This window comes from Brienomyrus brachyistius, chromosome 2 (genome assembly GCF_023856365.1).
Source record: "Brienomyrus brachyistius isolate T26 chromosome 2, BBRACH_0.4, whole genome shotgun sequence".
NCBI classification, from domain to species: Eukaryota; Metazoa; Chordata; class Actinopteri; order Osteoglossiformes; family Mormyridae; genus Brienomyrus; species Brienomyrus brachyistius.
In genome coordinates this window covers 27,459,357-27,473,865 of record NC_064534.1, presented here as the reverse complement: position 1 = coordinate 27,473,865, position 14,509 = coordinate 27,459,357, and the positions used below count along the sequence as shown (strand labels likewise).

The 14,509-nt window shown below is 43.8% G+C and overlaps 1 protein-coding gene across 3 annotated transcripts in view; it reads right to left on the bottom strand.

Annotated features, from left to right (window-relative positions):
• The window catches only part of dock8 (dedicator of cytokinesis 8), a 61,550-nt gene that overhangs the window by 37,883 nt on the left and 9,158 nt on the right, over positions 1–14,509 (bottom strand). For 2 of the 3 annotated variants that reach the window (XM_048978565.1, XM_048978556.1), the window contains exons 2-8: positions 13,678–13,789; positions 6,224–6,399; positions 5,072–5,143; positions 4,660–4,777; positions 1,359–1,568; positions 1,175–1,260; positions 613–679 (exon numbers count right to left, since the gene is read on the bottom strand). In XM_048978565.1, the coding sequence (XP_048834522.1) occupies positions 613–679; positions 1,175–1,260; positions 1,359–1,568; positions 4,660–4,777; positions 5,072–5,143; positions 6,224–6,399; positions 13,678–13,789 (841 nt within the window). Of the gene's footprint in view, positions 1–612; positions 680–1,174; positions 1,261–1,358; positions 1,569–4,659; positions 4,778–5,071; positions 5,144–6,223; positions 6,400–11,799; positions 11,892–13,677; positions 13,790–14,509 lie in introns of those variants that run through there. The other variant, XM_048978573.1, reaches the window with a different exon arrangement.

Below are 14,509 nucleotides of genomic sequence, written 5' to 3'. Positions count from 1 at the left end.
ATGGGGAAAACTCTTATCCCAACATGATGACCTTAACCCCCACCCAGCCCTAACCTTAACCATAAGTAACCAAACAAAATACTGGACTTCAGGCATTTTTAGTTTCTTGATTGCAGTCACCAATTTTTATAAAACTGAGGTTATCCTTTTGGGGACTGAAAAAATGGTCCCCACAATGTCAAAATAACAGGTTTTTATCATGCTGTGGTACACCTGGACCACACTCACACACACACACACTCATGCACGCACACTGACACACAAACACGGGCATTTCTTATAGAACACCAGTCACATTTTGTCAAATCACTGGAATAGTTGTTGCACATGCTTTCAATATGATCAAATAACAAAAACATTGGTGATAAATGGAAAACAAATTTGGTCAATGTTGACCTAACCTGAACAAAAACACACCTGTTGGCTGTGGCCAAATGAAGTAGCTGTTCCTATTTAAGAATTAATAGAAGGTTTATGTCAAATTTCATACAAAGCAAATAATCCCTTTGGAAATTATTGCGACATTGGATTAGCACAGGATGATATGCATTAACACATCCTTATGGCCTTTCTCTACCCAGTGTCCAAAATATTTCAAAGATTTCTACTGACCTTTTTCTTCTCTTTCAGATCATACAGGGCCATTGTTGCAAACATAGGTTCGACGTCTATCTCAAACCTGCAGAGAAGAAAGTATTTGGTGGGGTACATTAAAAAAGGGGCCATTACTTTAATGTTCTCAAAGAAGTGGCCACAAATCACTATGTAAATAGACAAATGCTCCATGTCACATGAGTGTGGTTAACCAAATTGTCATGATTTATGCATATCACACAAAAAAGGTGGCAAGGAGTCACGTTTAAGCTGATAGCTGATAGCAGCCAGCTGTCAAGCTACCGTGACGGATGAGAACTTTCCACTGCACTTAGGCTGAACCTCTGGCTATTTGGCAGAGCAGAGCCAGGTACACCTCCCCCACAACTAGGACACATGCAAAAGGGCCCAAGGCACATTTATTGGGTACTGTGTGTGTGTAACATCCATCAAAACATGCATGATACTTCCTATATTTTACACTTTAGCCGTAAAAACAAGATGCTTACAGAATAATAAACAGAACATGCATTTATTAAAATAAAAGGGCTTTCTGTCGAGTAACCAGACTCTGACATACTTGATAGCCTGACATCGAACGAGGATCCTGCGACCACTGTGCTCCTTGGGACAGTCAGGAATCGGCCGTATCTCCACGGCATCTTCCTGTTGAGGGATTCAGAGGATCAGCGACAAGCTACTTTTAGCCCGGCGGCTCTGCAGACAGCCAGCAGCCGCAGCAGGTGGGGGATGGAGGTGCGTACCTCGTCGGCGGGGGGGTACAGGGCAAAGAGTTCGGGGTGCCGGCTGGCCTGACGAGACTCCTGGTTGTGCCGGTCCAGGTCATCTGGGTTACTGAAGCACAGCAGGCCTTCGACTCGCACGTCAGGCTGCAGCACCCGCAGGTCAAAGTCCGAGGACGTCAGCGTTCGGCCTGAGTCATCGCTGATGACCGCCGGGGGGGGCAACTTTGCCTGACAGAGTTTACAGTAGGTGGTGGGGGGGAGGGACGTGGGGAGGAGGTGATAGGTAGAGATTTAACAGGTTTACTTGGCAGAGAATTACCCTTTCTTTAAGGCTAAGCAGACGAAAATGTCTTTATTGAACCAAAACAATCACCCAGAGGATGTATCTCATCAACAGCCTGGAAGATTTCCATAATCACCCGGTTCAGGACCCATATGGAGCCACTCGCTCCCCAAACAAGGAGTTCTCAGGCTTCGGTTCACTTTGTGCCCAAAAACAGGCAACTCAAGCCAGCGGGCCATTTCTCTGGTGCCCCTTCCTTTTCTGACACCCCCAAAGAGCTCCCAGGCTACACCAGCAGATTGCCAATTATGCAGAGGCTTTGGGCGGACCAATTACCGCCGACAAAGATCCTGCTTTTCCACAGGCCCGCGCTCATGAAAAAAACATGCGGCGAATGGGGGCTCTTGATGCCTATCATTAGAAGCTGGATCGACTCGGACCAGGAGGAAGTGGGAACAGCTGAATGAATGAATGCTGATGCTTCACCATGTGTTGGGGTTTTAATGAACACCATTGCAGCAAGGCTGTGGGAATCAGGTTATTAGCGCTAAATCTACTGGGATTTCACCCTACTCTGGAACGTGGAGTCAGTCGGAAGACTACAATATTTATGCAAATGACATAACTGAGAATATAATGTCATATTTTGTTAGGCATGTTCACCTGTTACTTTCCCGATGAAAGTGTGGGTCTTTGTTATCTCCCATAATCCATCTCCAGATACAGTCTCTCAGAAAACACTTCATGGCCTCGCAGGTTCCACAATTATCTGCCTCATCCAGAGGCAGTAGGCCTCTCCTGCTTCAAGGCAGTCTGGGATATGGCCAGACATTCTGTTGCTGACCATCAGTCAGAAAAACATGGCCTGTACTGACATCAATAGGGGAATCGTGTGTATGCAGTTTGTTCAGGGGCAACCACCCAGGAAATTCTGCTCTAATTCATAAGCTTGTTTAGATAAGCGAGCCCACCTGAGTTTGCAGGTTCTGAAAACCCACTTGCATATATCTGAAGAGACGTTCGGTTCAAATATAAAAGTGTAAAGCAAAGGGGGACAGGGCATTTGTGGCCGTTGCATCTTAATCATGAAACTCTCATCCCAGCTTCATCAATGAATCTTCGTCAGCTGAGCCGTTTAAAACCAGACCAAAGACTCACTATTACGCTACAGCTTGCTGTGCTCTACAGTGACATGGCTGCTGCACAGGCTTCCACTTTGGTGCTTTTTCTTTTTAGTTGTATCTCAGTTGTATTTTTATTTGTTTTTAGATTGTTTTGCTGTGGTTTTACTTCGTTTTTTATGTTACTGATTGTTAAATACTTGGCATTATAGGCTAGGGCACTATAGCTGCTGTTGTAAATGTGCTATATAAATAAATTGCCAAAATATCCATCCATCCATCTTCCAGACCAAGCACTCATCCTGGTCGGGGTCATGGGAGGAGCCTATCCCTGCCGTGGGATGCCAGCCTTGTGTGAGGCATGCAAATACACCAAGGGACATTTAATGGCGCCAGTTACCCTAACTGCATGTCTCTGGGCTACAAGGGCCACAGGAGTACTTAGAGGAAGCCTGCATGACATGGGGAGAAAATGGAAACTCCACACTGTTTGAAATCATTTAGGCCCTTAATGATAAATACCGCAGGATAGGTTTACAGTGTGAGAAGTCAAAGACCAGCATGCTTTTGGTGTGAACTACAATTAAATATAGCTAGAATATACAGATACTGAACAATACAAAACAAGGCAGTGAATTTGATCCCTTACATTATATGGATATTTTCTCTTTGTTCCTGATCCAAGAAAAACTCTGGTTGGGAGCATCTATCCCAATAGTAATTTTAGTGTTAAAGTTACACCCTGTTTCTGAACCATACTGGAAGGGAAGAACACTGTGCCAAGGCAGTACTGCTACAGTAATGGACGGTCAGGGAATTGTCTCAAGTTACACACAGCATTCATGCGCTTTATTGCATCCATCCATTGTTCATAACTGCTCATCCAGTGCAGAGTTGTGACAAGTCTGTCCCAAGAAGCTACCTGAAAGATGAAGATGACAAGGTATGCAGGCACACACACACATACACACACACACACACCATAGTATCCTGGGTATCTAGAGGAAGCCCAAGCAAATTGCAAATACGACATGCAAATTCCACATGCATATAGTTGGGTACGGAATCATAGCTGAAACCTGGAGAGGAGGGCAGTGTGCTTCCTACCATGTGACCGGAGAGAGGTCGCAATCATCAGAACAACTGAGTCCAAAAGGGAATATGATACAGGCAGTTCTCAACTGACGCAACACGTTTTACCATCTCTGACGTAAGTCAAATTTTATGCAAGTCGGATTTACCTCCCTATACCATTCAGGACACCTTAGTACAAAAAACATAAAAAAAATACAGGTGACTCACATCTGGGTTACCGTCTGAAAATGAGAATGTAAGTCAGCCTGGACGAGGTCAAATACACTGTACAACTTATGATACAATATCACACACACTAAACCTCTATACTGGCAGCATACTTGGTTTATTTTGGTTTATGCCACATGAACACGTTAGCATACAAATATTATCACATCTGCTTTGTCTACCTCAGATGCATTTTGATAATTCTTTTTAAAGCTCTTATTTGACGTTACGCAATAGGACTTAAGTTGACAGATGACTGTACAGCAGTAATGCCTGCTAAAGAATGCATATTAAATAAATGAAAAGATAAAGTATACATTTAATTACAGGTGCATGTTTTAGCACTTCTGTAAACTCTATGCATCTCAGGTTGTATTTTCCATAAGTCTGGTATTTACTTAATTCGGTTTTACACAAGTCGAGAGTTGCCTTTTTATGAATTATGATGCCTGAAATTTCCTTGGCCCTCACCAGTATAAGCAGTTAGCTGGAAGATTAATGGATGATTGGATGGAACTTCTATATGGTTTCATTCCGGTTGGACTCTCACATTACACAGCTGTTTATGGCATGATGCGTTGTGTTTGGTTGCATGTTTGTTTTGCAGGCCTACCTGATGTTCTTGTTTGTCTGGCACGACATCGCTCTCAAAGGTCTGCTTCTGAAGGACCTTCTGCAGGCCTGTCCTATCCGAATACACACTCCAGCCACTCCAGCAATCGCCCTGGCACCTGTTCACACAACGGTAACAGAAATGACGCCGTCTTCACTCGACCGTGACCGATCAGCGAAGTCCCGTGAGAACTCGAGCAGAAGGCAGTGTTTGAGGTGCGAGGAGGGACGGAGCTCTCAAACTACGAGAAGCATGCGACTTATCTTCTGGGTGAGACTGCATGTTATCACTGCCACTTGGGCGTATGGAGCGTTTCTCTCCTGAGGTAAAACGTGAGAAGGAACTGGGGGACGTGTGCATGTTAATTTTGCGTGTATGTGTGAGAAGCCAGAGGCAGGTCTTGCCACAGTACCTCCTCCTGACCACCAGCCATGGCTGTGTGTAACTCTGGACACAGTCTCGCACGTGAGGGTCAAGCTCCACCCTGTTGGCACATACAGGAGACCAAACTCTGTTAAAGACAGCGTGGATGGTCTCACATACACACTGCACAAAGCAGTGTGTATCATAGAGCATTTTTCTGAATCTTGTCCTAGCTGACCCATTGATAGTTCATGTTATTGCTCAAAAAATGCAAACTCTCTGACAGGGAGATTAGTGGGAGCAAACACGTGTACTGGCTGCGGGTCCCCAAGAACTGGATTGAGAAACACTGCTCTAGACAGTCACATACATACACATTACACAAGTGTAAACCATAAAAATGCACACATTCTATATATACAGCACACTGCAGCACAGTCTCATATAGACAAACTACTCCAAACCTTCAAGGCACTTCCCAGGCATCCACCCAATAAACTATCTGTTTATTTCTATCTCTCTGGCAAAACAACACAGCCTGGCATGTCCCTTGTGGCCCCGAGCGGAAATGCATCGTCGGGTCCCTCACAAACAGTTGTGCAAGAGCCAGAGATAAACCATCAAAGCCAGTTAGACTGATCAGCATCAGGTCTGCCCGCCTTCACTGAAGCTGCAAAGCCAAAGAGAGCAAGCTTTGGGTGTATAACAACATAGACACTTGTGCTTTTGTTTTAGGTATTTTCTTTACTATAAGAGGGTTTTATCTTAGGCATAATCAGAATTGAGGCCATTGAATCCTGCTTGGCAGGAACTTGGAGAAGGTTCCCAAGCTTTCAAATTTAACAAGTGTGGGCAGGGAGGGGGGAGAAGGGGGCTGGGGGACAGATTAAAGTCCAGATTAAATAGGTGTTAGGGATGCGGATCAGAGTCCGCCAGCTGGGTAGCCCTGATATAGTTGGTAGATCTACCGTTACATGCGTGATATTACACAGAACAATGTAGGGGGGTGCTGGGGGGTGGTATATTTCCCAAAGGGATGTTTTTTGTCATTTTCTCTCACATGGAGGATGGCATCCAGGTGCATCCCGTTACAACTTGAGCCCTCTGCTTCTGGAGTTCCTATACCCACCCAGGGAAGTCAACCATACCATTGACTGGAAGACACTGAGCTCCCTGCACATGCCCAGATGTGGAGACCTACTCCTGCTCCGGCACCGAGTGCCGAACTGTCCGGCACTCCCTCTCCACCAGCTCCACCTCCAGGTTGTCATCGGGGAAGTCGCCGAGCTCCTGCATGAGTTCAGCGTCTCCGCTGTTCAGCTGTGTCATCAGGATCTCCTCCAGGTCAAGGGGGTCCAATGCGTCGTAAGACTGAGGCTGTGAGGGAGCAGAGGTGGCACGAGGTCATCATATCCATCATGCAACAGGTCTGGGTCATGACACCATGAGCTGCCAGACAGGTAAGATTACAATACAAAAAATGCAACAGAGACGCAAGAATATCACACAGACAATGCGGAGATGCAAGACAGAGATCTAACACATGCAGGCAGGGTTACAAGACAGAGATCTAACACATGCAGGCAGGGTTACAAGACAGAGATCCAGCACATGCAGGCAGGGTTACAAGACAGAGATCCAGCACATGCAGGCAGGGTTATAACACAGAGATCCAACACATGCAGGCAGGGTTACAAGACAGAGATCTAACACATGCAGGCAGGGTTACAAGACAGAGATCTAACACATGCAGGCAGGGTTATAACACAGAGATCCAACACATGCAGGCAGGGTTATAACACAGAGATCCAACAAATGCAGGCAGGGTTATAACACAGAGATCCAACACATGCAGGCAGGGTTATAACACAGAGATCCAACACATGCAGGCAGGGTTACAACACAGAGATCTAACACATGCAGGCAGGGTTATAACACAGAGATCCAACACATGCAGGCAGGGTTATAAGACAGAGATCCAACACATGCAGGCAGGGTTATAACACAGAGATCCAACACATGCAGGTAGGGTTACAACACAGAGATCCAACACATGCAGGTAGGGTTACAACACAGAGATCTAACACATGCAGGAAGGGTTATAACACAGAGATCAAACACATGCAGGCAGGGTTACAAGACAGAGATATAACACATGCAGGCAGGGTTCCAACACAGAGATTTAACACATGCAGTTAGATCTATTTTACATTTTATTTTATTTCAGTTTATTTCAGAAACTAGAATAATTTTTATAGCTTTTGATATCACTTTTTGTTGTACTTTTTCATTTTATTCTTGTCTTATTGCAGTGTATGAAAATGTTATATTGTATTAGTTTTGTTCTCGTTACCAATAGCTACCCTGTTTACAACACAGAGATCTTAGAAGTAGAAGGCAAGATTACAGTGCAAAAGGTTCACTGACAGAACACGAGATTACAGTGCAAAAGGTTCACTGACAGAACACGAGATTACAGTGCAAAAGGTTCACTGACAGAACACGAGATTACAGTGCAAAAGGTTCACTGACAGAACACGAGATTACAGTGCAGACTTCTCACACAAACAGGGAGATTTACAATATAAAAATCTCACACAAACAGGTACGATTACAACATAAAAATGTCCCAAAAATGACAGAAAGAAAGCAGGATCGGAAATCTAACAGAGAGAAGGCAGGGTACAATTCAAAAGTCACACAATTAAAAATGTCATGGTTACGTGAGTATAAACAGTGGATGACAACTAAATAAATGCACCCGTTACGTTTCCATTGCTGTCTTCACCTGACCTCCTCAAAAGGTCACTGGAAGGACCAATGGGAAATGGTGTGACTTAACCTGAGAGGCAGCAAGGCAAAAAACAAACAAACAAACAACCAAAGCTGGCACCCTTACCCTGACCAAACAGTCATTTTTTTCCACAACATTCCAAGTGTGGAAAATCCTTTGCTTTGTTAACACTAGCAATCAAGTCGCCTTTCAAAACCACCGTCTTTAGGTTAATTCCAGGGCTGCAGATGTGACTGCTTTGTGTCACACTACTACTTACACTGGCAGAAATATGTACTGTCAAAAGAAACAACACACAAACCACAAGCTGCTGAGGCTCGTGGCCCAATGTGACAAACTTAGTCATCTAAAGATGGAATAAAGAAGGGACAGAATAACACATTAAAGCTATATAGTGCACCGGAAGCAAAACTAAAAGGAATCCAAGCAATAATTCACATTACACACACAAACTCACCCTTTAATAACTGAGGCAGGATGGACTAGACAAGTTTAATAACGATATGCCCCGACAGATCCCAAACCTGTCAAACGCAGAGCCTCTGCTTGTCTGCCCCTAAGATACACATGTCCACACGGTCTTTAAATCAACCTGATCCAAAAAAATGCATTTCCGGCTCTTTCAACATATGCAGAAATCATACGTGCCACAGAAATGGACAGGTTTTGCTAATCTTTCCAGCATTCTGGTTTAGCATGAGATTTTGAATTCAATTCAATCCAATTTGATTTATATAGCACATTTTTACAACATTACATTGTCTCAATGCGCTTCACAGCATCCCCGCCCAAAGCCCCCAATGAGCAGGCCAGAGGCAACAGGCGGCAAGGAAAAACTCCCTAGTAGGAAGAAACCTTGGGAGAAACCAGACTCAGAGGGGGAGCCCATCCTCCAGGGTCCAACAGAGGAAGTAAATAAAGCAAATATGCAATACTAATTTCTTCTAAAACATGTACATAGAATAAATTTAAGAATGTTGACAAATAACAGGTAGTGCTGTAGGCTTCCACTGTCAGACCCTGGTGCTGTGGGTATTGAGCATGTTTGGGTTTTCTCCAGGTAATCGGATCTGCAATGGTGTGTGAATATGTGACCAGTAACGGATCGGAATCCTATGGTGTCCGGTACTGCCTGGGATGGAACCAGGCACACCTGTACTGGATAACTGATTAGTGGATAACTGATTAGTACAATAGATGAAGTGGAATTCGAACACCAGTCTTCCCAGACCCTTCCAAAGCCTGGAAGACGCTCATCTGCAGTTATAAGACTAAAATCAGTGCAATTATCACTTAAAAATATTTTGTTTATACTGTAAATATATTTTAACCATCCAGATCATGGAATACCTGGAATTTTGAGGGGCTGCCGTTAGGTCTAGACTTGGCAGGCTTTCAGAAACATCAGCAATACCCCTGCCAGAAGCCCTTTTCCAATCTGCCCGGTACGCAAACAGCCTTCAGACCTCTACCATCTATTCAGCTTGGTATGACAAGCACGCTTCCCGGGGATGTGAAATACCCTCTCATAAGGAAATCCATGCTTAAAGACGCTGTAAACTAATTTTTTCTTCCATTAGGTTTCCACTAAGAAATAATCATTACTCCGCAGCTTAGCTAGCTCTTTTGATCCATAGTGAAGTTAAATATTATACACTTTAACAGTGTTGCCAACTTCGCTCAGCTGGCTGGCGTGAGATTTTCAATTCAAGATAAGTCTGCATGCTCATTAACATGTACGCGACAGCTTTATTATCTCGTAAATAGTCTGAAGGGCTTGTAAATTAGCCCAACACTTTTCATGTAGCTAACTGTAGGTTTTAATAGAATAATACTGATTTGCTGTAATATTTCTTGATGTCTGAAAGCACGAGTGTCACACCACATGCATGCAAGTTGGCAACCACGCTTTAAATGGATGGATATTTTGGACTGGAGAAGTTCCTCGGTGAAGGTACAGCAGCAACGTCCATCAGCCGTGACAGGCCCGTTTCAGGGCCCATACAGCTTCAAAGCATCTAATTTCCTCCTATCAGGCCTGTCCAGTTACAAGTGTAAAACAAATGTAATTCTGCCAGTAAAGAAAACAGGGTTATACTTTACTTGACAGTACAGAAACAAAATGGCATTATAGTATTTCTTATGTATTAATTAAACTAACTAAATCTCAGCTACATACTGATCTCATGTTAATTCATCATTAATGAATCATGACACACGTTTTATCTGAAGCAGGTACTATATTTGTTACTATATCTGTTAATTCTGTAAACCTTTGTGAATTACTGACGGAAATAGTAAGGAATTACTGAAGGAACAAATCATGAATAACAAGTGAAATACTGATCTCATGTTTGTTCATTAATGAATCGTGACACAGATTATCTTAAGCAGCAATTATATTCGTTCATGCTTTGTTCATAATTTGTACTTCGCTATTAACGGAGTTATTTATTGATTGAATATCCAGCCTGGATATTTAATTAAACACTGATGTATAATGTTAGCACGACGGCTCAGGGAGCAGCAATGAGGCCTCGTGACACTACGCTTGAGAGACAAACTCCACACCCCTGCTTCCCTCAGCCCAAGTGCGTGGCGTTTGCATGCTCTCTCTCTGTCACGCATGTTTCCATGTCGTTCTCGGGTATCCTCCCGGAGTTCATAAAACTGTCTTTGGTATATTCTGGTATAGACTTTGTACTCAAGGTAACCCAGTTCTGGTTGAGTGGTTATGGTAGATGAATGAATATACTACATTTTACAATGTACATGCCTTTGAAAATCTGTCAAGATGCCAGTAGTTACATAATTACAAATATGTGAAATCTAAATGGCAGTCTATATAATAATGTCATCAGCCAGTGATTTTCAGGTGAATGTATCAGATGACCTGTTCTTACTGATACGGAGGCGTGACAGTGACTTGATCATTTTCACCAAAACAAACAATTCACTCTGACAGGGTTGTGTGCCAACACTCACAGGCACTTTCCCCATTAAACAGATCTGCAGCAATTCAAGCATATTCAAGCATCTGGTGATGCCAGACAGACAAACGCCAGGCATATTTCACATACATATTTCAAATATCTTTTTAAGTTATCTACTGTCCCTGCATGGGTTTGAGAACCTGAAAAAGCCACACAGATATACAACAACACAACTAATTTCAACCCAAACTAGAGGTAACCAAAAAAAAAAAATTATAGTATGAAAGTCTGAATACAGAAAGCTGGTTAAGTAGCTACCTTTAACTTAGCCTGGTTAAGTAAACCTACACTTTAATATTCATATGTAGCAGAACAGGAAGCCTTTCCACCAGCCTAGAAGGTCTAGCAGACCTTTCGATCCATATAATGTACATGGACTGAAACCAAGAGGATGCCTAGACATTTTGGGCCCTATGATTGAATGTTATCTTGGTCCCCCATCCAATTATACATATTCAAGGACTCTTTTCAAGGTCTGGGCTCCCCGAATCTGTCAAGGTATCCAGGCCCCTCTAACTCTCCTGACGGAAAAGCTTTGGTAGCTGAGAAAACGCCGACGTTCGAGGTAGAAGATGAATCCGCTTGCCTGCAGCTCAGAACACTGGTGCGAGTGAAACCACAGGCGCCTGTCCGGTTCTTACATAACGTTTCGCCCTCTACGGACACTCCAGATCCAATCTGCTGCACTCCCAAATGTTATCTCCCAGTTCCTGGATGTATATCACCCTCAACTTCTGTAGCTTCTTGCAGAGGAGTTGCATCTCACAACCTCCGCCCGCTGCCCCCCCCCCCCCCCCCAGAAAAAAAAAAAACCTGAACATTCAGCCCAGCCAAGGGTCATCATCTGTGAACCAGCAGCACAGAGCTAACACACAGAAGTACAACATTTGCATTTCCAGACATTTAAAGTTCAAAAGAGATGCTACAGTTGCATTTATGAAAGTAATGAAACAAAATACAGATAATGTTATACCGGTTAGGCAGACTCACCCTGCAGAGTTCTAAACAAGCTAGAAGGAAGTGAACAAAATGGCGTCTCCCGGAAACAAAACCATACAGTCAATCTGCAAAGTGGTTTCTGTCTTGAAAAAAAAAAGAAAAAAACCCTTCCTTTGCATGCGGCAAGACACACGCTGCCAGGATGTGACATAAAAATGATTTCCTCACCTTTTTTCACAATGCAGTACCCTTGGACCAAACATGGTAGCGTTTCAAACAAAAATGCATTCAAAAGGGTATTATAATATACCCGTGTGTTACACAGTTTAACAGTTTTTTTTTAACCGTTTCATGTTGTCTTATATGTTCTACAATGAAACCGCAAGGCCCGTGCGACACATAACCCACCCCGAAGCTATCGCGTACTTCCTACTTGTGCTGTCCTGCATTTTCAGCAGATGCACCTCCATCTATCCACTAATCTGCTATTTTAGCCTCGATCTACAAAATTAATTTCACATCAGGCAACTATAATAATAATAATAATAATAATAATAATAATTATAATTATAATAAGGAAAAGCTTCAATCCGTGCTCTGAGGAAAAACATGCTGGCATAGAAGGGCATCTGTCAGTGAAATAATATTTACAAATTAGGCCATTGGGATAAATTTCATCATAAAGATTACGGCATTAAGAACCAATGTGGAGCAGGCCTGAGCCCCTCTCTATAAAAATTCAGTGGCATAAACTACAGGGTAACAGACTCTTGGGACAGGATGGCCTATTTTGAGAGAGGATCAGTGCCAAGTTGGAGATTAATCAGCAGCAGGTCCACAAGCAGACCCTGCAATCCCCCCCCCCCCCCCCCCCCCCCCGCCCCCCCCAAGAGCCACCAGGGAGAGTATGGTAGTCCTGGGATGAATGAGCGGTCGCATTCATCTACCTGACAATACTGCTCACCACTTATATAAACCCAAAGGCTAATACAGCACTGCACTTAACAAGCTGCAGCCTGTCAGACAACTGAGAAAATAACAAAAACGCTGCAAACAAAACAAAACCTCAAAAGGTATCCTGCTGTTAGTAATGCAACTGGAAATCCTAGAAAATGCCACATACTCTGTAAATATGCCTCGTTAGAAAGGGTCTCCTGTAAACCTTCATTAAATCCTATATTCAGGCTGGGCTGGCCTTACAATAAACTGACTTTTCGAACAGAAGAAGCACAACAAGCAGGAGCCGACGCCAAGGCGAATTCTGACAAACATTTTGATGAAAATGCTATTTTTACCTCGGACATGGTGTTTAAAAACGTAGCCCATCTTGGATGGTTTTTTCATAATCATTTAGCCTGGGACACAAGTCCATACAGGGGCTTTAATCTTCACTACTCAAAAACAGCAGAAATAATCCCTGCATACGTCTACACCAAACCCCATGTACTTTAACAGTGAATCATTTAACCTCACTTCCTTTTATTTTTCTTTCTTTTATATAGGAAGACTGGGAAAATACTGGCAACTCTTTTGAGGAACATATTGCCACAGGCCAACAGTAAACAGTAAATGCTTCTCTAGCACAGGGGTTTCCAAACACCGAGCGGGGAAGGGGGGGGGGGGGGGGGGGGTCTGGTGGACTATGTTAATAAAATGTAAAAAACATTTAAAGAAATATTGTGACTGTCTGGGGGGGGGGTTGTTAATCAAAATGTAAAACATGAAAAAATGCTATTGTGTCTGTAATAGAAACTGGTTGGTTGCAATAAATCTGTTGAGGGCCCTCCCCAGATAAAATATACCCATGGTCGGCTGAAAGTCATGGAGTGAAAAGTCTGGGAACCCATGTTCTACTGGACCAGACTGAACCCACAGGGACAGCAGCCTCCCCTCAGGACCAGGGAGGGGACCAGGGGCGACGTTACTCACTATCGAGAAGAAGGATGCGGAGGTGCTGGAGCTGCTCCGCAGGTGCTGCAGGGAGCTGCACGAAGGGCCATGGGTCCCGCTGAAGTTTCTCCTGATCTCTGCCGAAGAGTGTCTGCAAGGAAGCACGGGCAGCGTGGTGAACATTGGCGGAAGAAGAGCAAAAGCCGGCAAGTGGGATGGTGGCAACCGCTTTACTGTCAGGAAGGTGGAGGGACCACAGCGCTTTGGCACCGTTTACCGACAATACAGGAACTGTTCTCCTGCTTGTGGAAAAAAACACAGAAAAACAGAAGAATGCTGTATGATTACAACCCTGAGCCAGACATTCCTGAAATCCCATCTTGTGAGACCCTTCATAATTAAAGCTGCCTGTAACCATATAATACATATTGAGTCATTTTCATATAAAGCATGACACAGCAATTGCAAAAGTGGAATTCGCCGGAAGCTACAGTTACCATGGGGAGTTCGGTCATAATCACGGGAATCATTTCCGTGCTGCTCTACATCAAATAGTATCTACAAATGGGGTAATTTACATAGCCCCTACGACGTCGTAAAGATGCAAGTGTGCGAGATTTGATTAACGAGAGCGCCTGAAAAAAGAGAACAAGTGACGAGGAAGATGGAGCGAGAGAGCGACCGAGGGAGGAAGAGAGGCGACCAGCTGTCATTCTTCCTCTTTGTTACACATACAGACCACAACACTTCCTAATCGCAGTCGTTCCTGAATAAGGCCATTGTGCTTCTCTCAGTAGTGCTCTGCTAGTGCTCATTCGTCAGGGTGCCATGACCACTGCGCCGTCCCTGCCGAGGGGACCAATCCAAGGAC